Genomic DNA, 26,488 nt, shown 5'->3' with positions numbered 1-26,488 from the left:
TTCGATATTTCGCAAAATTCCACATTTCATTTTTTTTTTTTTTAAATATGGTACTATCCCAATAACAATTCTCTGTAGTCCTTTAAAAAAAGAAGAAAAAAATCTTTACTACATCAGTACTTTTATAATAATAGTACCTCAAATGTCTGTACCTGTATTACGAGCAAACTTGAACACTGTTTCAGTAAATCCATATATTGGCTACACGGTATTTACTTTAGAAAAGCTATTGCATTAGGACGATCCAGAGCCATTTCACACAACCTCGCGGTTGCTCGACACTACCCATCTCAACTATGTCCGTATGTGTGCGCGTTCTCTCACCCAGGTAGTTGTTGGTGGGGTGTTTCTCTTCTATCCTGATGTTGGTGGCTCCCGTTGGTATCAGCAGAATGTCGTTGTATCCTGAAAAGTGAGTTTGTACACTAAGGGAGCAATTCCAAGTGGTGTCCCAGGCGAAAATTAGTCCACTTCCAGCTGGATTATGGAGCTGGAAATGAGGCAGTCAAGCTGGGTTCCAGCTGGATCCAGCTGGACCCAGCTGAATCCAGCTGGACTGCCTCATTTCCAGTTCCATAATCCAGCTGGAGGTAGACTGATGTTCGCCTGGGGTGACAATCGTGGCAAGCAATGTAACTACGCTTTGAATGGGGACTAGAAGTACAGTGCAATCCACTTATAATGTAAACCCAAAAACTTAGTCGTTAAAACTGATCATTGTATCTGGACTAGAAAATGACCGTTGTTAGTCTAGAAACTGATCGTTATAAGTGGTACATTGTTACCTATATGTGGTATCGTTGTAAGTGGATTACACTGTATCCCAAACACTTTGAATGTGTCTTAACTGCACCATCTGTACTTATCTTGCATCCATTTCAAAAGTTCTAAGGTGCGTGGAGGGATGTATGCAGCCCTATTTGTGGTAGCTGCACTTTTCTTTAAAAACATACTTTGACGATGGTTGTTTGACAAGGTCACAGTTTGGCAGTATCGTTCAAATATATTCTTTGTCACTTATGCGAACATATAACTAAAAAAATCTCGTCATTGACAGCACTGCCACCTCGCTATCATTACTGTATTCCTCACGTTAAATGCAAAATAGTTTAGCAACTCGTACTGAAGAGTCCAAACGAATTACTTTGGACTAGATGCTTACTGCGTGACATGTACCTTGAATGAAAGCATTTTATCAAATCAATAAAAGCCAAATAAAATAAAGCTATTTTTTTCACCCACAGCTTAACTTTCGTAGAAAAAAACGGTTCGACTGGGATGAGGACAAAGAAGAGAGATACACTGGACAAGCTACAAACTCCTACAAACACGCCCACAGCTCATCTTTCCTCCGACCCGCCAGTGTTCTCTGGGCAGAAACATCCCCGTTAACCTTGATTAACCGACTGCACACTTGTTCACAAGGATTTGCCAGAGCGAGAGAAGGAGTGGTAACTCACACACAGACAAGAAATCCTCTAGATTGAGTGATGATGTGATTGAAAGACAGAAATCTGGGCAGTGTGAACTTTTAGCCCCATGTTACAGGAGAAAAATGAACCAGTAGTCAAGTAGCCACAAAAACATGCTTTTGTGTAAGGCTCGTCAAAATATTAGGTGCTGGATAAAATCAGCCATCTAAGTTAAATCCTCATTCTGAAATTTTCGTTTGCGTTCCATCTATTTAAAGGCACGTCGAAAGAGTCCAACTATACATCTGACCTCACCACACCACGCATCCTTCTGCACTATCAAGTCCGTCTGTTATGGTCATTGAATGTCAAGAGAAGTGCATGCAAACGTGGCATTTGAAGTCAGCCACAGCCATGCCATATTCCAGATGCCATCTGCTTCCAATGCAGCAATGCTAGCTTGAGTTCCAAGCTAGGCTTTCAAACAGACAGCCAACATTACTAGGACAACTCAGTTGAGAAACTGCCATAGGAGCCCGTTTTGAAAAAGTGGCTTCCAATCCGTACTCGAGAACTGAACTGGACGCATTGCAGTGCCGCCATTTCTCCCGCAGTGGCCACCACGAAAACTGCCCGTCTGCACGGTTGTCTGCATGCACTGCATGCATCAGTACAGGTCGAGTCGTGCAGGGGCCGGTGGCACCATCTCGCAGTGCCATGCCGCAGTAGCTATATAAAGCAACTTCCATGTTTTGCTTCGCTGCTAAAGTGTAATGCTGTAATCGTCTGCAATTTGGTCTTGGTGGACGAGAGCGGTCCGGGTTTTGAGGCTGAGTTTTCCAACCGAGTGTTTCAGAAACTTTGCAGAGAGCACTGCGCACAGTTACCCCTAGATTGGGAAACTTTAATATAGTCTCGAGCCCAAGCGTGCACCGAGCCTCATAGGAGCCGCCAAGGGTTCGCCAGGCAACTGCTTTCTGCTCTTAGTGTCAACCTTCACAACAGTGCGTCCGACTTTGGCTAGCATTGCTGCACTCACTTTAGCAGACGACATTCAAAAGATGGCATCTCCTGTTGCTGGCTTCAGACGCTGCATTCGCGTGTACTTCCATACAGAAGATGCTTTGTTGCCAAGGTGACACGGACCATACCAGACAGACTTTATTGTACGGAAGGAGATGGCAGAGTGACGAGATCACGTGCGTACTCAAGCTCTTGCGCCGCGCCTTTCAATGGGCGGAACGAGAACGAAAAGAGTTTGAGTTAAGGAAACGCAGATGGGTAATTTTCTCCAGTGCCCAATATTTTGACGAACCTCAGAAAGACGGTAGGTTTTTAGCTCGCAATTTGGACGAAGTTTCTTGAACCGCAACATGAAGATAAACTACCGAAGTGCCGAAATCTGCAGCAATCATGTAATTCATTGAATGAACGAGAAATTACTGACCCGTGCCCCTCGCACAGGCTACGCGACTCACCCACTTCCAAATTGTCGAGGTCAAAGACACCCTCAATGGTGCTACACAAGGAACCGTCCCCGCGGCACACTCGGCACTTGTCCTCTTTGGCGCTGGAGCCCAGCATCTTGTCGCACCCAACTGGCTGTCAATGGAGAAATACACGTCAGTTGCCCAGGAAACGTGTTCTTAACACTTCTGAGCAGCTTTTTGGAGCCGCAACAAACCACCATTTCCGAAATTCCCGCTATGGAAATTATTTCGGCAGAAACTTTCACGAGCGTAGTATGAGGGAGCATGAGTGTTTTCCTCAAGCAACGAAGCTAGATCCTGTTGGGTCTATTGAGAGACAGTGACCTAGACTGAGCTCGACCAAGGTCACTTTTCTGCTTATTCTGGCTTAATTTTTGCCTCCAAATTTGTACAAAGAACCTTCTTGTCTCTTCCTTCTATTGCCTCAAGTTCCATCAGTTTGTTATTCTTCACCCCCATGCCACCACTTCAAGCAAAGTTCAGTGCATTCTTGGATCTCTAGACAACTCACACAAACGCAAGCTCGCAAAGTACTGACCGTGTCACCACCAAGCTCCATTGTTCCGAAAGAAGCCTCGAGTGTATGGCATCCGCATGCCATTCTCCTTTCCATCTCGTCAGAATGGAAGCCATAAGTATTGTCGAGCATACCATTTGCAAAAGTCCTCGACGCACGAGTGCTCATGCAGCGAGAGCACTTCAGAAAGCTACTTGACCACACTTTCAGCTTTCCTTCTGGTTTGGCAGGAGGACATGACAATGCACTTATTCTTTTGTTCCCTACTAGCCACACTATGTTCTTGTAGAACTGAGCTACCTAAACCCTTTGTTGTATCATGTCCTAGACAATTCAAGCAGTATAGTGGAAGGCTTGAAAAAAGACCCGTAGATTACCATGCACTGCCCATCCACGCAGACGTCCAAGCTGCCATCGTCGTGGCAGCGCGTGCCATCTATAGTCTTCGAGGAGTGCCGGTAGTAGAACCGTTCCCCCTTGGGCTTGCAGTTTAGCTCGCAGGGGTTGGCCGCTACAGAAACAAAGTGAAAGTTTATTGGTCACACCACCGTCATCAAATACACCAAAGCAACATGACTAATCTGCAATCATCGCAGCTTTTCCAGAATGATGGACCTCTGGGTACAGCCAACAGTCACAAACAAAAGGAATTAAAAGTTGTAAGTTTGCTTTGTCCTTCATGTTAGCAGCACAGCAGGGCTATGTACGCAAGCAGCAACATGCGCAAGAATCATGCTAACCCAAAGGTTCCTCTCGTCGCAACAGTAAAAGAATGCAAAGTAGACACACTGTCAAACTCCATTTTCTTCCATTCACAACTTTACGAGGAAGGATACAAGATGTGCAAGCAATCCCCACAGTGTTGACAATGAGCAAGCGGTTACAACCAAACATTTCATTTTGGTACGACTGAACGGTAAACCGGCACCGGCGTGGCCAAGTCGACCAACAACAAAGGCGACGGCTTCGCCAAGGTCCCGTCGTTGCCGAAAGCCGCGAGTGTTAAAGACCTTTGTAGCAAACCAGAGCACTCCTACTACCACTAATGTCTTCTGTGAATGTAGCAAGTGCATTGAAACTGTCCCTCTGCACTTGCCTTTGTGGTAAGGCACCCAGCTGTAGTACTTCCCCTCAAAGGGAATGCTGTTGAAGCGCGCGCACTGTTCTTCCCGGAAGTCCTTTGTGAAGTCCGGGCAGTCCTGAATCCAAGCAAAGAAGTCAAGGAGCAGAGATGCCAGTTAGTAATAAGAGGCAGATATGGGATACATGGCAAAACAAGACTTCCACAGCATTGCAACAAAGAGCTAGTCTTACAAACGTCCTCATTCAGCGCCTCAAAAAGTGTAGAAAATACTGCTGTTACTAATGGGAGAGACAATGTGATAAATGCTGAAATAACAAGTGCTTATTTTCAATTACTCAATTTTGTGGAGTTTGGTCAATGTGAAAGCTTGACTATGAATAAAACCAAAAAGTTAATTAAGTGAAATCTGTTCTAGGAAATCAATCAACCATGCATGTCTTTAAAAAAAGAAAAAAAAAACAGACAAACACACAAGTTTTGTTTTCTCCAAAAGCCACCTCAATTTATTTTATCCTTTGAACTCAATAACTTTGCACCGGCAACAATGAAATGCAGACATATGCCACAGATAAGAGCCTACCTTGCTGAGACCTCTCCTTTCACATGAACAAAAACTCTTACCCTCATAAAAATACTTTGGCACTTATCTCTTTTCAACATGGCCGAGTTACATTTTGGAAAAGCAATGTAAAAGAAATCGAAGCATCAGACAATTTTCCGAAACCAAATGTTCATCTTAAAAAGAAGTCTCAACACACAATGGCCAGGTCACTTAGACACACTTCAACTGTTCTTGGATTTCTTTTTTTTCTTGGATGCCACGAGACCACTGTCATACTCGGATATCTTCACTTTGGCGATTGACGGCCTACGAGTTCCCGGATTCTTCATCCGTTTAGCCCTAGCATCCCGATGGCCATGGCCTCCAGTTGCACCTTTCGGTGGTTCGGAAGCCCACTGAGCACCCAGAGTGCTCGGAGTCTCTCGAAGGCAGTAGGCTTTTGCAAGATGTCCCAGATGGAGGGCCCTAAAAGAAACCACCTCCCTCATTGCCCTTGGATAAGATGCATACGATCGAACATGGCTCAAGAACCCTTTCTTGGCCATTGCAAGGAGCTCTTGCTCCGCATACACCTCATTCTCGAAAATGAGCTGAAGAGTTGTCACAAAGTCTTCCATGGTCTTGAGCTTCTGTCCAGGATCAGTCCTTGCCTCAAGGATCTGCTGCTTGAGGGCATACACCTTGCAGAGCAATTCCTTCAGCTCCATCTTGTCTACCTTTATCTTGCGGTCGGCTAGGACATCCAGGAAGCCTACCTCGGATGGGAAGAGGAGGATGACGACGCGGCCTTTTGCACCTATGCGGGCAGTTCTCCCAGCGCGATGGACATAGTCTTCGGGTCGTAGCGGAACACAGCACTGGACTATCAGGTCCACCTGCGGCACGTCCAGTCCACGAGAGGCCACATCCGTCGTGAACAGAACTCCCGCCGGGGCGTCCCTAAACTTGCGGAAGACTTCGGCGCGATCGTGCTGAGTCATGTCCCCGTGGAGCTTGACGAAGTCTACTCGCCTGTCAGTGTCTTCGAGCATGACGCCCAAAATGGATGAAAAGAGTGCCTGCTGGAAGTCGACCGAATCCTGCGTCGCCAGAAACACGATCACCTTGCCACCATCTGTAACCACACAAGCGTCCAAGAGGAGACAACAGAGAGCCATCTGAGCAAGCTTGACGGGCGTCTGGACGTAGTACTGGCTCAAGCCAGCCGGAAGGACAAACTCTTCGAGCTCGCCTGCGCCCGCTTCCGTGGCAACATCCACGGTCGTCGGATTGTTCAGGGTCAAGCCGGCCAGGCGCTCCACTCCCTTACTGAGTGTGGCAGACAGCAGAACGCTGGTACCATCTGCCTGGTGCTGCTCCTTCCAGAGAGACACTATCTTCGAGACCGACTCTTCGAAGCCTAGTTCGAGCAGGCGATCCGCCTCGTCGATCACGAGCCAGTCGGCTTTGGCGAGGGAGAACGACTCCGTGCGCTCCAGGTGGTCGATCAACCTGCCTGGCGTACCCACGACGATGACGAGCCCTTTCCTGATCCTAGCTTTCTCCGACTTCTTCTTTTCGCCACCCATGAGGACACCCGGGACGATCCACGTGCAGGCCTTGGACAGCTTCTCGAAGCACTCGTACGTCTGCAGGGCCAGTTCTCTGGTGGGCACGATGACAACGGCGCGGATGCCTCCCGCTCTGCTCAGCTTGGGTCGGATCTCCTGGAGTCGATGCAGCATTGGGACGGCGTACGCCAGCGTCTTGCCAGAGCCCGTGTGGGACTTGATGAGGGCGTCCCGGCCGTCCAGCAGCACCGGGATGGCGAGCTTCTGGACTTCAGTGGCGGTGGTGATGCCGAAGCGGTCCCGAAGGCAGGACACCAGGTGCGGATGCACGTCGAAGTCGGCGAACTGCGACGACGAGAACACGGGCTCGCTTTTGGACTCGGTCGGCTTGACATCGACCTCCGGCAGGACGGTTCGGTGGTCGAAGAGGGCCGTCACGACGTGCTGCTTCTTTTTCGGCGGTGCCCCGGTGTGAGGCTCCCCGCCGACACCGCCTTCGGCCCCGGAGCTGGCACCTTGGGTACGCTTGGCAGGCTTGAAGGGACGCTGCGCGCCACCTGCTCTGACGCTTCCAGGTTCCTTGGACACAGCAACGACAGCATCACGGTCGGTCCTTTTCGCGGTGGTCGCGGCAGATTTCTTGAGGGGAGCTTGGGTGCCCAGGTTCAGCACGAGATCGGAGCCCTCCATGCCGTCAAACGGGATCCGCCGATGAGGAGAGCGCTACGTCTTTACTCCCCGGATTAAGGCTAATTCGCGCACTGAAAACAGATGGAAGGTCACTTCACGTTTCATGTTGGTTCTAGGGTTGTTGTGAGGACACGAAGAACACTGGTTAAACTCATTTTCAGCCACATCACGCCAACACCAGTCCAGATGCACGCTTGCACGTTTTCTTCGTAACCGAGGCGACCGGAGTCGATCGAGTCTCGATGAGGCTAGTGAGGCTTAGCACGTGCACCGTGCACTCTCAAAGAAGGAGTTTCATATGGTGGTCAATGGATGGCGCCACCATCCTGCGCAGCACGGAGCCTGGCGCGGAAACGTTTATTTCCGGTCTCCTTTCTCTCTATCTCTCTCCCCTTCTCTCGCTCTCTCTTGTCGGCGCCAAGTTCGACAGCCGAACTGGAAGTATTTGTCCATAATTACGACAATAAGACGAAATTTGGTTCTCAGTATGTTTAGTAACATACGGTTGAATATATTTATGTGTGAGCAAAGCCGAAGCTACGAGCGTGCTGCCGTGAACGATGCTTGCACAACGTTGGTTTGGTGGGCTAAAAGGGGAGGTGCTACGATCGCGCTTGCGAAAGTGACTCAGTGATTGTTTCTTTCACTCGGAAGGATAGCAGCTCCACCGTGCACTACAGGGAAGGTGAAAGAAAAAGTACACCGACGGGCTTCACACGCCCACCACTGCAGCCTGTCGTCATTGCAACAGTGAAGACATTTTCTCTTTTTTTTCTTTTGTGTGTGTGTGTGTATGTATTTACAGTGCGGGCACATTGATGCCACCGCTGCGTGCTGAACCGCCTTCGATTAGAAAGCATGTCTTTCTAATCGAAGCCAAACGGAAAACTTCCACTTTTTTACATTTTTTTATAGAGCATTTTTGACGTTTTATTTTTTATTTTTTTTTTTTTTTTTTTTGGTATAGCGGGTTTTTAGCCAAGTCTGTTTTTACGCCGAAAGCTGCACACATCGTTTTACTTCTCGAAGTGTTCACTGTTTCCATATTGAATCTTGTAGAAAAGCGGGGACCTTTCAGCGACGTGGAGAATGTTCTCTCTATGACAATGAATTTGAACTGTTCTGCCTATTACAAGCCAGAAGAAATTTCTTCAGCCTTTAGGGGAATTCTTACATATAAGAGAATTCTTTAAGATTCATAAAAAATCATATTAATAATAATATTAATGGGAGAGGAAACTGCGCTGCAAACTACAAATGGACGACATTCTTAGTTACTGCGCTTTATGTTTCTGCCCCTGAATAACGGATTTTGTAAAACCAGAGGGTGAAAGTAGAATGTAGACAACCAGATCACTTATTCGCCTGTACGTTCTATTTTAGTATACCTTGGTTTGAGTCACGAAAACTGGCGATTCGGACGAGGCCGTTCTTCAGGTGGCACATTTCGTTTTAAACTCGCATCGAAATGTCAGGTCACAAGCATGTCATTGGGCTGTCTAAGTGAAAAGCAGATTTTAAAAAAAGAAGAAAGTGAAAGAAGTTACCGAAATTGATTAAATATGTAAACAATTGTCCTAAGACAAAAAAAAAATCTGCCATCTGTGTTATTCAAAACTATAAACACTGACTACCTGCCAAGGAGACTGTCCTGGTATGCTGGCCCGTCTGATCTGTCCATTCCCACTTACTGCTACGTGTGAGCGCCTGCCCAGGGGGCCACCCAACAATCCGCCATCATAGCCGCGGTAAGCGGACTGCACCGGAAAAAACACTTCTTGAAAAAGAAAAAGAAAAAAAGAAACCAGTGAGAGGTGATTTCTGGCGTATTTTTATCCCGTGCATCTGAATATCACGTTCGTTTTCCCCCGAAGATGTAACTAAACGCGAGAGAACGCGAAAAACCTCCGACGAGTCGTGACGTCACACTAAGATCTTTGGGCCGCCAAGCGCGTGTCGCCAGGTATATTCGCCCACACTGACACCAGTCATGACCATCTCTTTCTGACATTTCTAAAAATAGCGAGAGTGCGCGTGCATAGCTTTGACAGGCGCTGAAGATGCGCGAGAGCAGGGATTCCGAAAACTCCAAGTGTAACGTCACGTGCCGAGAAGAAAGGGATTTGGCGATACTTTAAAAATGAATTTCTGCAGCGTCCACGCACAAAATTGAAAAATAATTTCGATATTCGTGATCCTGGAGGCCGCATAAAAACCATCTAAGTTTTTTTTTTTTTTTTTTCCCCTTTAAAAAGATGCTGAACCAAACATTTTATTGTCTATAAAAGGGGGCGCACTATTTTTCCATGAGTCAGCAGCCGCTGGTGTGCGCGAGCAGACGCAACGAAATTGACGTCATCATATTTCCCAATAAGCTTGAATGGGGGATATGATGACGTCAATTTCGTTGCGTGTGCTCGCGCACACCGGTGGCTGCTGACTCATGGAAAGATAGTGCGCCCCCTTTTATAGACAATAAAATGTTTGGTTCAGCATCCCATTAAGCTGAAACGAAGTATAGCATCGTTTTCATTCAACCTGGCACTCAACATTTATGTCTGGAATGTCGCGTGCCAGGCTATCTGAATATGAAGCAGAGAGGTCCTGGTGACCTGTGGCGCAAGCAGGCGTAAACGGGGCTGCGTGAAGCAGCTTTTAGGCGCCTTGTACGCTGCTTTTGTGGGTCTTTGCATGTTGGATTTCTTTCTTATTTCGTGAAAGTGGCTTCTTTTGCCCTAACCATGTCAAAACCTCTGTGGTGTTTCGGAGCAGGCGATAAGCGCCCACATTACCTAAAAGTTGATCGTGTAAACAATTCAATGAATGATACACTACCGTTACAAGCGTGTCTAACCCGTTGAACTTCTGCTGGCCTTCCGCGTGCGCGGCGAAAAGCGTCGCTGCGGTCGGCCTCCCACGAATGGTCAAACGCCCACCATGACGTCTTTAGTAATCCTGCTGAGAATCGTGACTTCACGGGTAGAAACTATTCAAGGGCGCCGTTATCTCGTTGCTTTCGCCGGAACGAAGCCGAGGAAAAAATATTCCAATCTTGAAAGAAGCAAAAAAAAAAAAAAAGTACATTTGGAAGACGAATTGGTGTCATCTACTCCTGGAGCTTATGCAACGCGTAAAAGACATTGTGCTCGCTGCGGACATAATGACCGAATTATCTGCCTCTCGGGCATGTTCTGATTCTCCAACATGTCCGCAGACAGTTTCTGCGTGAGGAATGTCATACAAGAAAGAAACTCGGACAGTGTCCGTATGACTGTAGTATGCGCATGATATATATATTAGCAGTATGACTTACTCATTTCATGCAAAACCAAATAAAGATTGAGAAAGAAAAAAAGGAAAACGGCGCGAGGCGCTGAGGCTTTGTGCGTCGGTGAGCACGCCGACGCCTTGCCGAGAAGTTCGAACCAAGTCAATTTGCGGCCTTCCTCGGAACTCTACGAGCAACAACGACAATACCGATTTCCGGCAACGGCACAATGTCTCCTTCAGATACACGCGGGCTTCCTGAAGCCTGTTGCGCACCTCCATAGCCTCCTCTATACGGAGAAAGCCTGGCGCGTCGCGTGAAAAGACGGCCGCCGTAAATGGGAAAGGAGGGGTTGAGAAACGGGAGCGGAGAGAACCTTGCCCGCTAGCGCCACAAAAGAGCGAGCGGCCAAACGCAGAAACAACCTTTTTTTTTTTTTTTTTTTCTTTTCTTGTCTCTATGGCGGAGAGGAGAAACTCAACGTCCATCCTTTCCCGTTTCTCCCTGCGCCCTTTCGAATCGCCGCGCCCGTTTCTCCCGGAGTACGAAAACGACGGTGACGAAAACACAAAAACAAGCGTGGTTCGGGGAGCGGCCGCTCATGACCCAAGCGCTCGCTGTCTAGGTCTGCCCTTTCTGCTCTGCGCTACCATATTGGTCGCCGTTCGGCGCGCTCCTCCTCTCCTTTTTCCTGCGGCCGCGCGCTCTATGGCTCCGTCGTCGATGTGCCAGGCTTTCTCCGTATACAGGAGGCTATGGCACCTCGCTCGCGTTGCTTAGAGCCGGACATAGCCCGCTCTAAAGACACAAAAGCTCACTCTTTCAGTTATGGGTTCGCGTTGGGTGACTGCGATCTGAAAATTTGGTTCGAGTTTCAAACCGCAGAAAGATATGGCTGTGTCTCTTTCAGCCACGGTGACGCTGATAATGCATCGTACAAAGGACAGTCCTTCAGACAGTGTCTGAGGTCCCTTTTTTCCTTGTATTATGATGCGCGTCTTCGACTGGTGTGCTCAGCGTCCTATGCTGCCCAAACACCAAAAGGAGTCCCGAGGTGGTAACAAATGACGTCGCAGAAGCCGACATGTCACGCTGTTGCATGTCGCGATCCTGGTGGTTAGTCGTAGAAACGAGAAGCTGCGGGTAGCGCAGACGAACGCGAGTGTCGCTGTCGTTATGGCGTCCCAACCTCTGGCTGCTGAAGCTTCCGTGGACTGTCGAACTGGAGAGCGACCTGGAGCAGAACAGGCGTCTGCCACATACACACAAGCTGTTGGGACGCCGCCAGGATCGCGACAGGCGACAGCATGACACTTGTATGACGTCATCAGGCAGAAATGGAGGGACCACTTTTTTGGACGCGGTAAACACACCCGTCGGAGACGCGTCCAGGCATTGGTCGTACAAAAACTCTCTGCAGGTACGTTTGAAGCACGCATAGTATAAAGCAAACATTCTTCAAACAGGCTTTAGTCGTGTCCGCACATAATTATGTCGCCATGTGTGCACACATGTTCGCTGCAGACATGGCGACATAGTTATCTGCGAACACGACTAAAGTTTGTTTGAGGCATGTTTTGTATGGTTTGTCTGCGGCTTTAATACGATCCCCGTTACTGTGGATGAGACAAACTGCCTGAATGCGGAGGGCAAGTTCGTCTGCTTCTTGCGCAGGGGGTAGCGGTGACGTCAGAACGCCAAGCCCTGATTGGCTGATTGCGACCCCCTATCTGAGCGTCGTCTGCTCCCTTGCAACATCGTCTGCTCGCAACGTCGTCTGCGTCTGTCTTGCCTTTCCTGCGACTTTCGGAAGTGCAGAGGCCAGATTCACGAAACAACCTTACGCCAAAAATGTGCGTAAGGCAAATCTTAAGAACAAATTCGTATTCACGAAACGTCGTAAGTTTTGCGCAGGTTACGACGAAATCCTACGACAGCTCCGAAGCTGTCTTAAGGGGTGTCCAAACAGGACACTACAAAACGCACGACTCCGACAAATCGTGAAAATTGAAGCGGACGCGCCCGCTTCAATTTTCACGATTTTTTGGAGTCGTACGTTTTGTAGTGTCCTGTTTGGACACCCCTTTACGCACTTCTTACGATCAAATCAGCACGACCAACTGCGTCGCGGTCACGACGACCCACGGACGTTTATTTTTCTACGTGCGCTTCTCACGGGTCCCGACTTCAAGCAGCAAGAAAGAAATAAAAAGTACTTAAAACAAGATAAAGTAAGTAGGCAGGCGAGCTGGTTGATGTTACACATTTTTGAAAACCGGAGACGACGGACGAAGAAGGGGACAACACACAAAACGTCTCAAACGCAGCTACTAAATTTTATTTAAACAGTCATTTATATAGCATCTCTCCCACACGTCTTCCGGAACTGCCCACGTCACAGCAACTTTTAGCCAGGGTACATCTCGTCTTGACCCTTTTTTTTTTTTTCTCTCTTTTATCACCTCACTTAGTTTGTACAAAGCATTGCAATACAAGCACCATCATCACACCCGCTAAAGTCGGGTCTTCAAACTCTGAGATTGCTAAACACGTACAGGAGTGCAATAATTGTCTGCCGGTGTGGGGGTCTACTGTTGTTTTAAGCAAAGAAAAAGATTGCGCAAAAAGAGTTTTGAAAGAGACAATTAGAATCACGACTGTAGGAAACTGTATCAGTCAGCCGTCAATCGCATTAGACGAAGCGACCCAAAAATTTTTGCTGTTGTAAATTTTTTTTTTTGTATGTTTTAATACGGCGTGCTTGTGCGTGATACGAGATGCGAGTTAGGCCTTGCAGCTTGTGTGAAGGTGTGTGCGTTGGATCTGACCTTCGGGGGTTGCGACAATGAAGGGAGTTCGGAGATTTGAATTGTTATCAGACTAGACGAAGCCACCCAAAAAGTTTTGTGTTGTTATCAATTTTTTTTTTTTTTTTTTTTTTTTTTTTGCCAGTTAGGTTACCTGGGGTGTGAAGGTGTGGTTCCTTGTGTCCGACTTTAGCGGGTGTGATGATGGTGCTTGTATTGCAATGCTTTGTACAAACTAAGTGAGGTGATAAAAGAGAGAAAAAAAAAAAAGGGTCAAGACGAGATGTACCCTGGCTAAAAGTTGCTGTGACGTGGGCAGTTCCGGAAGACGTGTGGGAGAGATGCTATATAAATGACTGTTTAAATAAAATTTAGTAGCTGCGTTTGAGACGTTTTGTGTGTTGTCCCCTTCTTCGTCCGTCGTCTCCGGTTTTCAAAAATGTGTAACTTAAAACAGGCCACGACGAACAAGAACGTTTGATCCACAACGCTCGGAAAAAGCTCCAACGGCCACGATTCCACCGAACGCGACCAAGCGAGCACGGCAGTTAAGCCTAGCAGGCACTCCGCGACTCGGCGACCGTCTGCCCACGACCGGCTGGTGTGTTGAATGGAACAGGCCCTTGTGACCCTTGTGAACCCTTCCCGTATTATACTTTGATCGCTGACCTCAGTTTTAGATTAAGAGGTCAACGTCTTCCTCTTGTTATCTCCTTGTTTCCCGAGGCAATGGGGACTCTCGCCGGTGAAAAAGCGGTGAATCTCCGACACGCAAGAAAGGAAAAAGCAGTCATCGATTTGACTATACATGACGTAAAGCAGACGACGTTAACTGCGCCAACCCGCCGACGCCGTTAAAGAATGAGGGGTCTCGCCGCACACGAAAGGAGGGAAAAAGTATTTAGGAGGGAACTTGCGGACACTAACCACCGAGGCGACGAGGTTTGCAAACAAACCTCGTCGCCTCGGGACACCTCGCCAGTGAGTCCTTCGATGTCCCTCCTTGATGCGCGCCTGCTAGTTGTCAGACGAAAACAACGTACCGCTCAAGTTATTTCGTCTGCCCTCTCTGAAAGGCCAAGTCGAGCTCGCTCGTAAAGACCTGCACTTCCGAATGTCGCAGGAAAGGTGAGACAGACACAGACGACGTTGCGAGCAGACGACGTTGCAAAGGAGCAGACGGCGCTCAGAAAGGGAATCGCGATCAACCAATCAGGGCTCGGCGTTCTGACGTCACCGCTACTTCCTTTCTCATGCGCAAAAGACGAAAATGAGCCCACTTGCGAGGCGTATACATGCACTTGTCCTCGTTCTTAGAAATAACTCACATTATGGATGATTTTTTTTTTCTTGCGTGGGAGGGGGGGGGGGGGGGGGGGGGGTGAACGAGACATGTGTCAAAGATGTTTACATTTAAGTCCCTCGGCTAAAAGCTCGAGGGTTATTTCATTTACGAACGGATTTATTTTTCGCTAAATTGAGAAGGTTCCGCTAATTAGTTGTCATTAATTATTAATTTAACTTAATTATAAGGAGAAAACTATACGCGCTCTTCCGCTGCAAATTCGGTGTCTTTCGTCTTTTTACGTACATTAAGATACCTTTATTTTTTAAGGTTTTGACGAGCGTGTTGGAGCACATGTAACAGTAAGAAAGTACAAAACTAACATAAGGACGAAAACAGACTTGGACATTATCCTAAATCTCCAACGCTTAAAGTTATACTAAAATAATTTTTTTTTATTCTTTTTCTTTTTTCTCTTTTTTTTTTTTTTTGGGGGGGGGGGGGGGGGAGAGGGAGGAGGTTACTGAGGTGACACGAAAAAAGGAGGCTGGCAGTCTCCGTTTATGAAAGAGTTCATTCGCACAGCAGACGACACTCTGCGGCCTCGTCTGCCTCCAGTGAGGACGCGGAAGGCCGCGCCAGAGAAAACCCTTTGAACACAGGGACGTGACCCCTTCTTTTTTTTCACTTCTCCTTGTCGTTTTTCTTGTTATATTCGTGAAAAGTTATAAATTGGTGAGAAGCATTCAGAGCTCCCTTTTGCTGGAAGCGATGCCGAAGACCGCGACGCGCTTGGAAGCAGACGCCCCGCGGGACGCCCATCTGCAGACGACGGCCGCCAGGGGACCACCGGTCCTGTCAATCATGGCTGACGCGCGTCCCTAACGCGGCTTTTTTTATTCTTATTATTATTACTTCAGTTTTAGACTTAGCTATGCCGCTTGTCTTTTTGCTGCGCATTTTCTTCTTTCGAAGCCAGTTTTATCATTTAAATTTGGGACCACTCCCTCGTGTTACACATTCTGTAAATGCCACGGCAAGATTTTTTTTTTACTTTACATAGGCAATTTTGGCAGCTTTAATGAAGTAGTACAAAAATAGTATCGGTCAGATGAATAGATGAGAGGCTGTCTGGAGCAAGGGCACACCTGGTGAGCACAGCGCGAAGTGGTAGCCGTATTTTTGCTTCTTTGTCCGTCCTATATAAAATAAAGTACTATTAAATGCTTAGCATATGCTCTTAGCTCTATCAGCGTGACGTGACGGTGTTCACCCGATGTCATTAGCGAAACGGTCGACAACCATGAGATCACACGACGCGGTCATGTGACACTGTGAAGTCATGGTGTCATATGACGTCATATCGTGACGTGACCCATGAAGTCACGAGAAGTAAGTTCACGTAACCAAGTGCTTTTATGAAGGTCACGTGACGTGATATCGTGCCGTCATAATGTCACGCGTGACGCCACATGATACCATGACGTCGCAGTAGACTCTCTACAAATGCAATTCATTTAGAGCGCCTTGGGGTTACCCAAGCATCAAGTAGGATGCAGGGATTGGTTCTCCACGCGCCGCACGTCCTGGCCTCAGCAGTAGTAGCTTTTCAAAAGCAAATGCCTAAAATAAATTGCATCTTGCACGCGCGTTCGTCAACGCTTTATTTTAGTTATTCACTTCGAATCTTTTATACGGGGAAGGCGTGTACGTGTGACACGTGGAACACCAATCCCTGTATTCTCCCTGCTGCTTGGGGTAATTTAGCAATAGGTCTATTGGCGACGTGCGCGACCGAAAGCGTCGCTGTGGTCGGCCTTCCACGATTGGTCCAAAAGCTGACTATGACGTCGGAAAGGGTATACCATCGACGGAAATAAGAGGAATGAAAGAACTTTAATTTCGACGGTGTTGGCAGTGTTGCATTGAGAGCGCAACGATTTCAGGCTTCCACCATGCTATTTACAAACACCATTTAACTTGTTGTTCGCAAGGTAATGACGTCACAAGGGGGAACCATAGGAGGGCGCCACCAAAACATCTCGCCGCTAATAGGTATATTAGCCAAACACCATACAGCGTGTTCGAGTGTATTTTCACTCTGCGCGTGCTGGCGTGTGCAAAAACAAAAACTCAAAACAAACGCGACTTCGCGTGCGCGTTTATCCGTGTCTTATTTCTGTGATTTACCTTGACTCTTTAACCGCTCATTCACACTGGAAGCGGATCCGCGTTCGCAAAGCGGTTGCGAACGCGGTTGTATAAAGATCCAGTACAATTGCACGTGCACTTGATGCCATCGAGTGCGCGTGCAATTGCACTGGATCTTTATACAACCGCGTTCGCTACCGCTTTGCGAACGTGGATCCGCTTCCAGTGTGAATGAGCGGTAAGTAAGGTGAGTGCGAGCATCGCGTGTTCCATATATGTTCCCAGCGTTCTTCTCGATGCTCGGGTAATTTGGCAATACGGTGAGCAAGTCGGCCCTGCTTGCGCAGGGGCTGCGGTGACATCAGAAAGTCACCGAGCTCCGATTGGCTTTGACTGAAATGATAGTGAGTAGACGTACCCCCTATTTTTTTTTTTTAATTAGCCAATAGGAGCTCAGCGTTTTTGACATTGTCGTAACCCCTGTGCAAGAACCGGACGAACTTGATCTCCGTGATCTAAGCCTTCCAACATGCTCGAGACGCGGATACTATTCTCGGCAGCAGTATGACGTATGCGCACTGCGGCAGTTGGGTGGCTGGCCCAAGTTGGCGCTCGAATCAAAGGCTCGGATTGTTATCAATCCACTTGGAAGGCCCGGTGAGCTACAGCCGCGTTGAGCAATGTGCATTGTCGAGCTCCCGCTGTTTTCTTCTTGCCCGAAAGGCCGAGAAGCGACGACGCGTCGAGCTCACCTGGACGTTGCAGGACGTGTACCTCTTGCCAGGACCCGTACAGCTGTGATGTCCGTCAGCGCTGAAAGGAGGGAAGGAAACCGTTCGAGGGACCCTGCGAACGGACCGACGGCTAGACCCGTCATTTATCCAATATTATGGTATGGCTATCTTGTACATAATATCGATCATCCTCCTCATGTACCCCGGCTCGTTTGCGCACTTGCTTTTTTTATGTTTTATTATTTTTTTTTTTTTTCAAATTTGATTGAACCCGATAAATAAAGCCAAAAACATCTTCAGGGACAGTCGGCCTTTCTTATGGGAATCCCACATCTGGCAACTCTGAATCTGAAGTGCAGCGGAGAGGAAGAGGGGGCGGGGGGCAGAGTTGCCAGGCTAGCAGGGATGAAGCCAAAATTGAAGGAATCTCCCAACAGTGTGGAAGCACCGAATCTGAAGTCGAGGGATGGGTGGATGGATGGATGGATGCTAACGGCTGCACCCTTTATAAAGGGCGGTAGCTTGTGCCATCTAGCCTAGAAACCAAAAGTCTCGTTCCTACCTTCGCCCTTCGAAGTCAGTTTTCTTCCCCTCTGCATTTTTGTAACTATCACCAGGCGGTGTGGGATATCGTCAAAATAATCTTTCGAAGATAAAGAAAGAAAAAAAAAGAAAAAAGAAAAACATCACTTTGACTTTTCCGCCCGGCCCGGGAGTCACCAAATTTCCCCTGGTCAAACCTATTCGGCGTTTCCGTAACACCGGACTCGCTGGGAGGCAGAGTTGCCAGACTGTCGAGAGATTCAGCCAATAATGACGGAATCCCCCAACAGTCCGGCAACACTGAACATGAACTGCAGCAAAGAGGAAAGAAAGGGAGGGGGAGGGGGGGGGGGGGCAGAGTCGCGGCGAATTGCCGGCGGATTCAGCGAAAATCGACAGAAACAACCCTCACAGTATGGCAACGCCTCCTCTACACAGATACACACGGAAAAAATAGGACTTAAAATATCCTCACTTTAATTCACAAAAAAATTCACCAAGCGCCAAAAAAAGAAAAGATGGCATGGCGTTTATTTTTTTTTTTTTTTTTATTAGGTAGCAACATATCACTTTTGCTTAAAACGGTTATTACTAATTATTTTTTTTTATGTGTCGTGACTGTATTTCTTTCTTTTGGTTTCTGTTATTTTTTTTTTTTTTTTTTTTTTATGTGTATGCTTATGTGCCCACCCCGTCTGTAATGTCCATCAGGGCCTCGAGTGTATTGCAGTAAATAAAAATGATATCGAAGGATTTGGCCTGGTTCACGGGACGGATGCATGAGCGTGTGTAGAGAGAGTGTGTGTGAACCCGAACGACCCCCGCTTATCCGGCCAGCGCCTGTCTCCGAACGCGAGAGCTGCAGAGCTGACGAGAGCCACGCTCACTTGAACCCCCGAGGGACCTTCGAGAGGCAGCGGAGAAGAACAGACCACGTGACTTGCCCCCAGGCATTCCTGTGTTCCTCAACAGAGGCCTCGGAATGCCGGCTTTCCTTAAATCGGATTTCGTCATTTCTTACGTTTCCTCTCCTTCGTAGAAGTGAGTCCACCATGGCTGGTCTCTCCACACCGCACAAATTACATTTTACAATCCCTCAACCACACCCTCCTGACAGTTCCAAAACACACACACACACACACACACACACACACACACACACACACACACACACACACACACACACACACACACGAGCACACACACACACACGCACACACATACATATATCTACAGGGTGTTCTCTTTTTTTTTATTCTTGCAGATTTGCTTTAAGAAAAACCGTGAAAGCTATACTTATGCGGTGTGTGCGAGTGAGTTATACGCCCAGGGGGACATTATGTGGGTGGCTAATCTTTGCGATAATTCGGCTAATTAATCAGAAATCCACTCAGTAACTTATCAATTAGTGGAAATAGACATATGGTTCTAATTAGAGACTTGCTGAGCGTCGTCCAAAATCCGTAAATCAGTCATTTTCAGAAAGACTTTCAGCGCGTGAGAAGCGTAGTAGTGCGCTGAAGTTGCCACTCGTGGAGCAGGTACAAGGCTGGGGCTAGATAAGAGACGGAAAAATTGCTCGGGGGCCTTACCGCAATCGCTAGCCTTGTACACCTGCTCCACGAGTGGTAACTTTGGTGCACTCCTACTCGTCTCACGCGCTGAAAGTATTTCTGAAATTGATTGATTTAGGGGTTTTGGACGACGTTCACCAAGTTTCTAATTGGAACCGTATGTCTATTTTCTCCAATTAAAAAGTTAATTAACGAATTTTAATCAATTAGCCGACTTATCGCAAAGATTAGCCACTCACATAATGTCCCCCTAGGCGTATAACTCACTCGTACAAACCGCATAAGTGTAGCTTTCATAGCATTTTTATAACAAATATGCAAGAATATATAAAAAAAACTGTATATATTATGAGAGATGTACTTTTGACTTGAAGAGCGGATTTGCGCTCGCATTTTATCTAGGCTGTTAAATGTTCTTGATATGTGTGTCTTGTATAGATTTTTTTTAATGCTGTCTCATTGTGAAATACGTAATGTCTGATCATATGCTCTTCGTTTGTTTTCGAAGCAGCTGCCCGTGTAACGTTCTCCCAGACTCCTTCAGCTGCTTTTAGCAGCTTTTGGTCTGAGACACCCTTCCATCCAGTGTACGTCTAGAAAAATAAAGATTTAAATTTGAATTGCGAGGTATAATCGTGGCGAATCCCGTGGAAACACGTCAATGAGTTCACTTTTCTGCAGAACACGGAAGCAGCCACTCACGGTGAACAACAGAAGGATCCCAGCGAATACTCAAAACACGTTAGACACACACACAAAAAAAAAAAAAGAGAAAGAAAGTTATGTGCGCGATTCGCTTGGTTCCATCTCTTGTGTGCCGAGATTGGTTGTCTCCTTGTCCTGCAGAAAAGTTGACTGCCATCTTTTTTTATCTTCTTTTTTTTAGAGAGCCGTCGTTTGGCTACGACGTCGACTAACCTATTCCGGAATGAATCGCCTCAAAGTTCTCGACGTTAAAACAACGTGCCTTTCCCAGTTCACACGAGGGTCGACACCCCTCCCCGGCTTTCTCACCTCCTCGCTCTCTTCTCTCGAAGAAAAAAATGCCTCCAAGTTTGCCCCCACATTGCGGCCCTTCCCCGATTTGTCATGCTCCAACGACGCCCCTCCTCTCCCGAACCGCAACCCCGATACACACACACACTTCTTGATTTATCCCTCCGTCCATAGCCTCCTTCCGTCTCTCTCGCGTCCTATCTTCCTTTCTTGTTTTTTTGTCATTAAAATTGCTCGCGTCTTTGTTTTTTTTTTTTTTGTTTTTTTTTGCACCAGCTTGGCTCTGTTTGCCTAAAACGAACATTCATTTTTGAAAAGGAAAAGAAAGAACGCAATACAAGAAAATGTCAACGTTCTCAGAAGTCTCAAAGTCTCTCTGATGTAAGCGAAGCGCGAATGCACGGGGGAACGCGTACCGTATCTGACCGAACGTTCCTTACGCCGTAAAACGCAAACAAGACACTATCGGAGCCTGGAAGGACATTTTTTGGGGGGCTTCGCTTCCCGCATCGCCCTCAGATGCTGCGTCACGGCCCCTCAAGGGCGCCCGGAACACCAGTCGTGGGTCTCCCTTTTAATCACCCTCAAGCCGAGAGTCCCACTGCAAATGCATCGTACAAAACAGAGTCTACGGACATGGTCGAAGCGTACATATGTGTGAAACTATAGCCTCCTATATGTACTGACAAAGCCTGGCAGATCGCCACGAGAACCGGCCACCGAAATGGAAAAGGTGGAGCGGCCAGGCAACGGATGAGAGGAGAGCCACGTGACTGGCGCCCCGCTGCGGCGAGACGCCGAAACACACTTCTCCCTAGCGAACAAGTGTGTTTCGGGTCCTCGCCGCTGCAAAAGCTGTGCGCTGACGTCCAGGTTCACCCGAGAAATGGCTCTTTGATGCTCTGTGCTAGCAGATCCTCGCGCTCCAAATCTGCATGCGACCGGGCATTCTATGGCTCCGTCGTCGAACTGGTAGGCTTTGTGTGGTGAAACAAACATACTTTGAGGATCCTTGAAGCGTGTCCGGAGGTGTCATCGTGCCTGCAGCGCTGTCTTTTGTATCATGTATGTGAGCAGTGTGACTTGAGACAATGTGCAAGATACATAGTATACGCTCGAAGTAAAATGTGTGTCTGCATTTTTTTTTTTTTTCTGTCTCTATCTGGTCATTCACTAGACGGTGAGTCACTCGAACCGTCAACGCAAAAGGCATCCGGTTCTAAGGGATGAAGGATGAGGACTTCTGGCACGACACGCTTCGGAGGACCGCCACTCTCCCGGCTGACAGGCCAAGTGAGCAAGTGAGAGGAAGCCGCGGGTATATCTGCATGCAGGCGCGGGAACAGCGCTACCGGGAGACGGCGAACATCTCCCCGGCTACCTCGTTGCCGTGTAGAACACGGGGCATCCGACGACGACCTCAGCGGCGAGGGCTCTCGGATTCGAGATGAAGTCGCTGAGGCGTGACCCGGAGCGTGGGAGACGCCGGAGTGTGCGACGATCGGGTTGCCGCGGTATACAACGAACGCAGCACGCAACGAACGGTGGATGAGTCTTTTCCAGTTTCCGTCTCGTAACGCGTATCGTGTCATCCACCGTTGTGTCTGACATTTTGTTGTTTTTTAAGAGTGAGCCAGTTAGAAGGCTCCCGTCACTTCGGAGGGGAATGGAGCGCGCTGACTTTAGACGCTGCAATGTCTACGACAACAAAAAACGCTCGTTCCAGCAACACAAAAAACCTTCCTCGCTTTTTTTTTTTTTTTTTTTTTTTCAAGTGCAAGAAGTTTATCTTTGAAAACGTTCGCAAGCTGTTCAGCCGGCCTAACTTTTCCTTCACCTTTATGATACTTCCCACGAGGCATAAAAAAAAGTCAGTCACACCATCATCGGTTCAACGCTATACTGACTTGATGAAAACCGAAAGCATCATGTGTCGAAACCAAGACGCCAAGTCCCCGTTTGTTTAATAAGCGCGTTTGTTCGCGTGCGCAAAAATCCGTATTCGCGAAGAGCGAAGCATACGGGCATGCATACCGTTCGAAAGCCAGAGCCACTTGACGTGACGTCAGAAGCATACGTATAGTCACTTTGTGCTAAGAAGTAAGAACACGAAGCTGCGCGACTGCTAAGCAGGCTCAGCAACCGTCAGTGATGCATGCACTTCATCACACAAATGTCTGCAGTAAAAAGAAAGGCACAGGCTCGTGAGCATAGCTCGGCAGAATGCTTTTGTTTGTACGAGAACTCGTGCATAGGAGTCACTTTCCAAAGCCACGCGCACGTGCCCATGCCTTTGTCAATTCACTGCAGATATTTGTGAGATGGAGTATACGTTCTAACATAGCCTCCTCTATACTCACAAAGCCTGGCAGTTCGACGACGCAGTCATTGAGTGCCCGGTCGCACATTTGGAGCGCGAGGATCTGGTAGCACAGAGCATCGAACAGCCATTTCTCGGGGAACCTCGACGTCAGCGCACAGCTTTTACAGCGGCGAGGACACGAAACACGCTTGTTCGCTTGGGAGAAGTGCTCGCCGCAGCGGGGCGCCAGCCATGTGACTCTCCTCTCATCCGTTGTCTCCCGCTTCACCCTTTCCCTTTCGGCGGCCGCTTCTTGTGGCGATCTGCCAGGTTTTGTCAGTATATAGGAGGCTATGGTTCTAATTGATGTTGGTTCTTCTCGGCACCCTAAAATGAACAACAATTAAAGGCACGATGAGCGCGGCGGCAGAACGCCTCTCTCGGAGACTCCAGCACGGGCTCGATGCCTTTCGCCGTGCCTGAGTGGGCGTGCACGCTCGGGGCTCACGCAACGCTCGAGTGTTCTCGCGTCACGCTGGAAGCGGGACAACTCAAGGACCTGTCCGTCCCGTTCGGGAGACGAGCTCACCGGACGTCGTCGCAGGTCCTGCTCTGGAAGGACACCCCGCCGCCGCAGGTCCTCGAGCAGAGGCTGGCGTCGGTCCAAGGACCCCAGGGCCCGGACTCCTGGTAGCCGCTAGAGTCCGAGCCCAGCGTCACGTTCTGCTGGAAGTGATGCTGGCGACGCTGTCGTCCGTGCCGGATCGCCTGCAGCAGACGCGCATCCTTCGCTCGTAGCTGCCACTGTTCATCCATTCAATAATGGACGTGCGCTCACATCCTTGCCGAACACGTGGTCAACTAATTGCCCAGGAAAAAACCCCAGCAAACCACGAAGCTCGCCGATTAGACGCGAAATGTGACATATGTGCACAGGGACAACGAGCATCACGTTTCACAATGAAAACATTGCATTTCGCAGGTCAAGTCAAATTTAGAGCTTTGAGATATGCTGGCCTCCATCTGTTGTACGCAGTTATCGGCTACCTGCTTATTGTAAAGAGAGAGAAAAACGCACACGTTTGTTTTTGTTGGTTTCTTACAATGTACATTTTCAGGAGCTCTTGCAATGCCCTGGTGCAGTTCGAGCGCTAATCACTGGTGTTTTTGTTATGTTTGCCCACGCCGTAAGTATTGCGTATACGAGCAATTTAGTATTGCGTATACGAGCAAACGCAAGCGCTGTGCGTTTGCATTAGCGTTGTGTTCTCCACGATGCGCATGCGTGAAGTCTCCATGCGCCAATCCAAAGCTGCAGTTTGGGCTCCGCGCACGCGCAACGCTAACGCAAACGTACAGGGCTCGCGTTAGCTCGTATACGCAGTACTAAAACTCACTAATATCATGCGTCCTTCTGCCAGACCTCGTGACGATGAAAGACTAATCGCTAATCTTCTGCACGCATCGCGAAACCGCGTATCACTCGCTGTCTTCCGAAACCAGGCTATACTTCGTCTCACCCTGCGATGGACTAAAGGCAAAAGCTATGGACCGCCAGACCCAATCACGAGCCACTTAAGAATTGTGCGGTATTTCGCTTCGATGCACGTATCGGTGCCCGCGTCTCGGATCACTGATGAGGGGACGGTTGGACAGTGGTTCGAACCGAAGAGCACTGAGTGACTCAACAATTTTACATCGCAAAGAAAGCCACGACATACAGGCTCTTTGCAGCGTCGAAGATATAGAAATGATGCGGCGCTTTTGGATTCGAGCATTATTCGTCCGCCCCTAGTCAATGTTAAGCGTGTCATAGTATAGCGTGGAACGTGATTGGGCATGGCGGCCCGTGGCTTTGGCCTTTAGTCCACCGTAGGATGGGACAAAGTATAGATCTAAAGTTCTTAGAAGCGCCGACTGCACGGCGGTGCAGGCTTTAGGAAGCGAATAACTGCGCACAGCAGCAAAATAAACTGAAAGACGCCATCTTGTTCCCGCGTGCTGCATGTGCGCTGGTTGTCGCTTCTTGGAAAAGAAAGAAAGCAACGAGGGGCTTTAAGCCACGTTCCCACTGCTAATACACCACACAAAAAGGAAGTCTAGAGACAGTGTCTGAGGTCCTTCCTCGTATGACGGTCCCACTGAGCGTAGCAGAACTGTCTACAGACGTTTTCCAAGCATAGAAGCAAACTTGTTTCTTCAGGCTTGTCCGCAGACTTCTCCTGACTGCAGCGAATGTGGTGTCTTGCGTTTGATGTATTCTAAGCGATATGACTAAGGACTCACGTGTCTCCTGCTCCAGGCCGGCGACCCCAGCAAGAGGAAGGCCGCTACGAGCAGCAACGTCCAACTCCTGCAATGACGGACGGAGGTGTGTGTGACGACCCCTGGGCTTAACCCCGGCCACGCTCTTCAGCCGGAGACGTCCGTGCCACGGACGTCTAAATCCCGAATAAGCTGAGGGATTAGCGCCGCCGCTGCCTTTGAACTGGACGCGACGGGGACGCTGAAGGAGGGCCCTCGACTGGGGCCCCCGATTCGGGGGTCCTGGAGAAGGGGCCGACCTTCGCGGTTCGAGTGTTCCGAGAATTGACAGGGCCGATACACCGTGACTGCGCAAGCGATGTCGGAATCACCTTCGTGGGTACGTCAGCGCAGATATGGAAAGTACGTTTCAGAATAGAGAAATGAAAGTTGCACGCGGGTTTGTGATTTCCCGCAGAACACTCGTTGTAGAGTCAGTCGCGCTGGGTCCGAACAGGGAATTGCGCAAATAAGGATGTAAAAAAAAGACGAGGCTTTTGGCCAAAAAACTTTTAATTGCATTGTTAATCAACATAACGTGAGCGTGTAAAATGTTGCGCAATTTTTTTTTCCTTTTGTAAAAGTGATTTTTTTTTAATTATTTAAATATTTTTTTAGTGCGATCCGTAGGCGACAGTGACTGACTTCCCGGATGTTCTGAGGAAAAGTAGACGCACAGTGTGTTTTTATTGAGCCATTCAAATCAAAAATATGTTTTCCATGCTTTCTTGCTTTACGAAGATAAGTTTCTCGTTCAAAATTTACGAAAGGACCGGTCATGAAATTTTCCTCGAGCATCTTACGAATAACGCTTCCCATATTGACTCTAAAACTAAATCCTTTGAGACATTATCTACTGTCAATAAGAGCCCAAGAACTGCTAGGCAGCTTCACGCATCTTCCTTCGTGATTCTATTTTCGGCGTTCTTACGGGGAATGACTCAATCTGATTAGCTGCCAAGCGATCGATAAGAAGTCATGCTCCGCGTTTCACGCAATCCATTCTAAAACAAACTATCCAAGTTCCCTTTTGTGCAGAACACGGAGACGGCCAATCAAGCCGAACGATACAAGGATCCAATTGATAAAGCTCGCAATGCAATTACAAGATCTGAAAATTGCGACCTCCACGCAGGGACAATGAGTGTGGCATTGCACTTGTTTATCGTCGCCCATTTTCACGTGCGCCAAGCGTTCATTGGCTCGTTGGAATCTTTGC

The 26,488-nt window shown here is 48.2% G+C and overlaps 2 protein-coding genes across 2 annotated transcripts in view; both read right to left on the bottom strand.

Moving 5' to 3' along the window:
• LOC115319332 (papilin) overlaps nucleotides 1–26,488 on the bottom strand; it is an 87,775-nt gene that overhangs the window by 57,033 nt on the left and 4,254 nt on the right. Inside the window, exons 2-8 of the mRNA XM_040504461.1 lie at nucleotides 25,252–25,318; nucleotides 23,555–23,733; nucleotides 17,569–17,629; nucleotides 4,516–4,618; nucleotides 3,797–3,930; nucleotides 2,891–3,014; nucleotides 325–405 (exon numbers count right to left, since the gene is read on the bottom strand). Coding sequence (XP_040360395.1) covers nucleotides 325–405; nucleotides 2,891–3,014; nucleotides 3,797–3,930; nucleotides 4,516–4,618; nucleotides 17,569–17,629; nucleotides 23,555–23,733; nucleotides 25,252–25,318 — 749 coding nt within the window. The remainder of the gene's footprint in view (nucleotides 1–324; nucleotides 406–2,890; nucleotides 3,015–3,796; nucleotides 3,931–4,515; nucleotides 4,619–17,568; nucleotides 17,630–23,554; nucleotides 23,734–25,251; nucleotides 25,319–26,488) is intronic.
• LOC115319333 (probable ATP-dependent RNA helicase DDX31) lies at nucleotides 4,979–7,600 on the bottom strand. The gene has a single exon (XM_029979267.3). The coding sequence runs from the start codon at nucleotides 7,303–7,305 to the stop codon at nucleotides 5,287–5,289; it is 2,019 nt and encodes a 672-aa protein (XP_029835127.2). The 5' UTR covers nucleotides 7,306–7,600; the 3' UTR covers nucleotides 4,979–5,286.

Source organism: Ixodes scapularis, unplaced genomic scaffold, assembly GCF_016920785.2.
Source record: "Ixodes scapularis isolate PalLabHiFi unplaced genomic scaffold, ASM1692078v2 PGA_scaffold10__122_contigs__length_95168666, whole genome shotgun sequence".
In the NCBI taxonomy this organism is placed as follows: Eukaryota; Metazoa; Arthropoda; class Arachnida; order Ixodida; family Ixodidae; genus Ixodes; species Ixodes scapularis.
The sequence above is the reverse complement of the archived record's forward strand: the minus strand, read 5'-3'. Positions and strand labels throughout refer to the sequence as shown.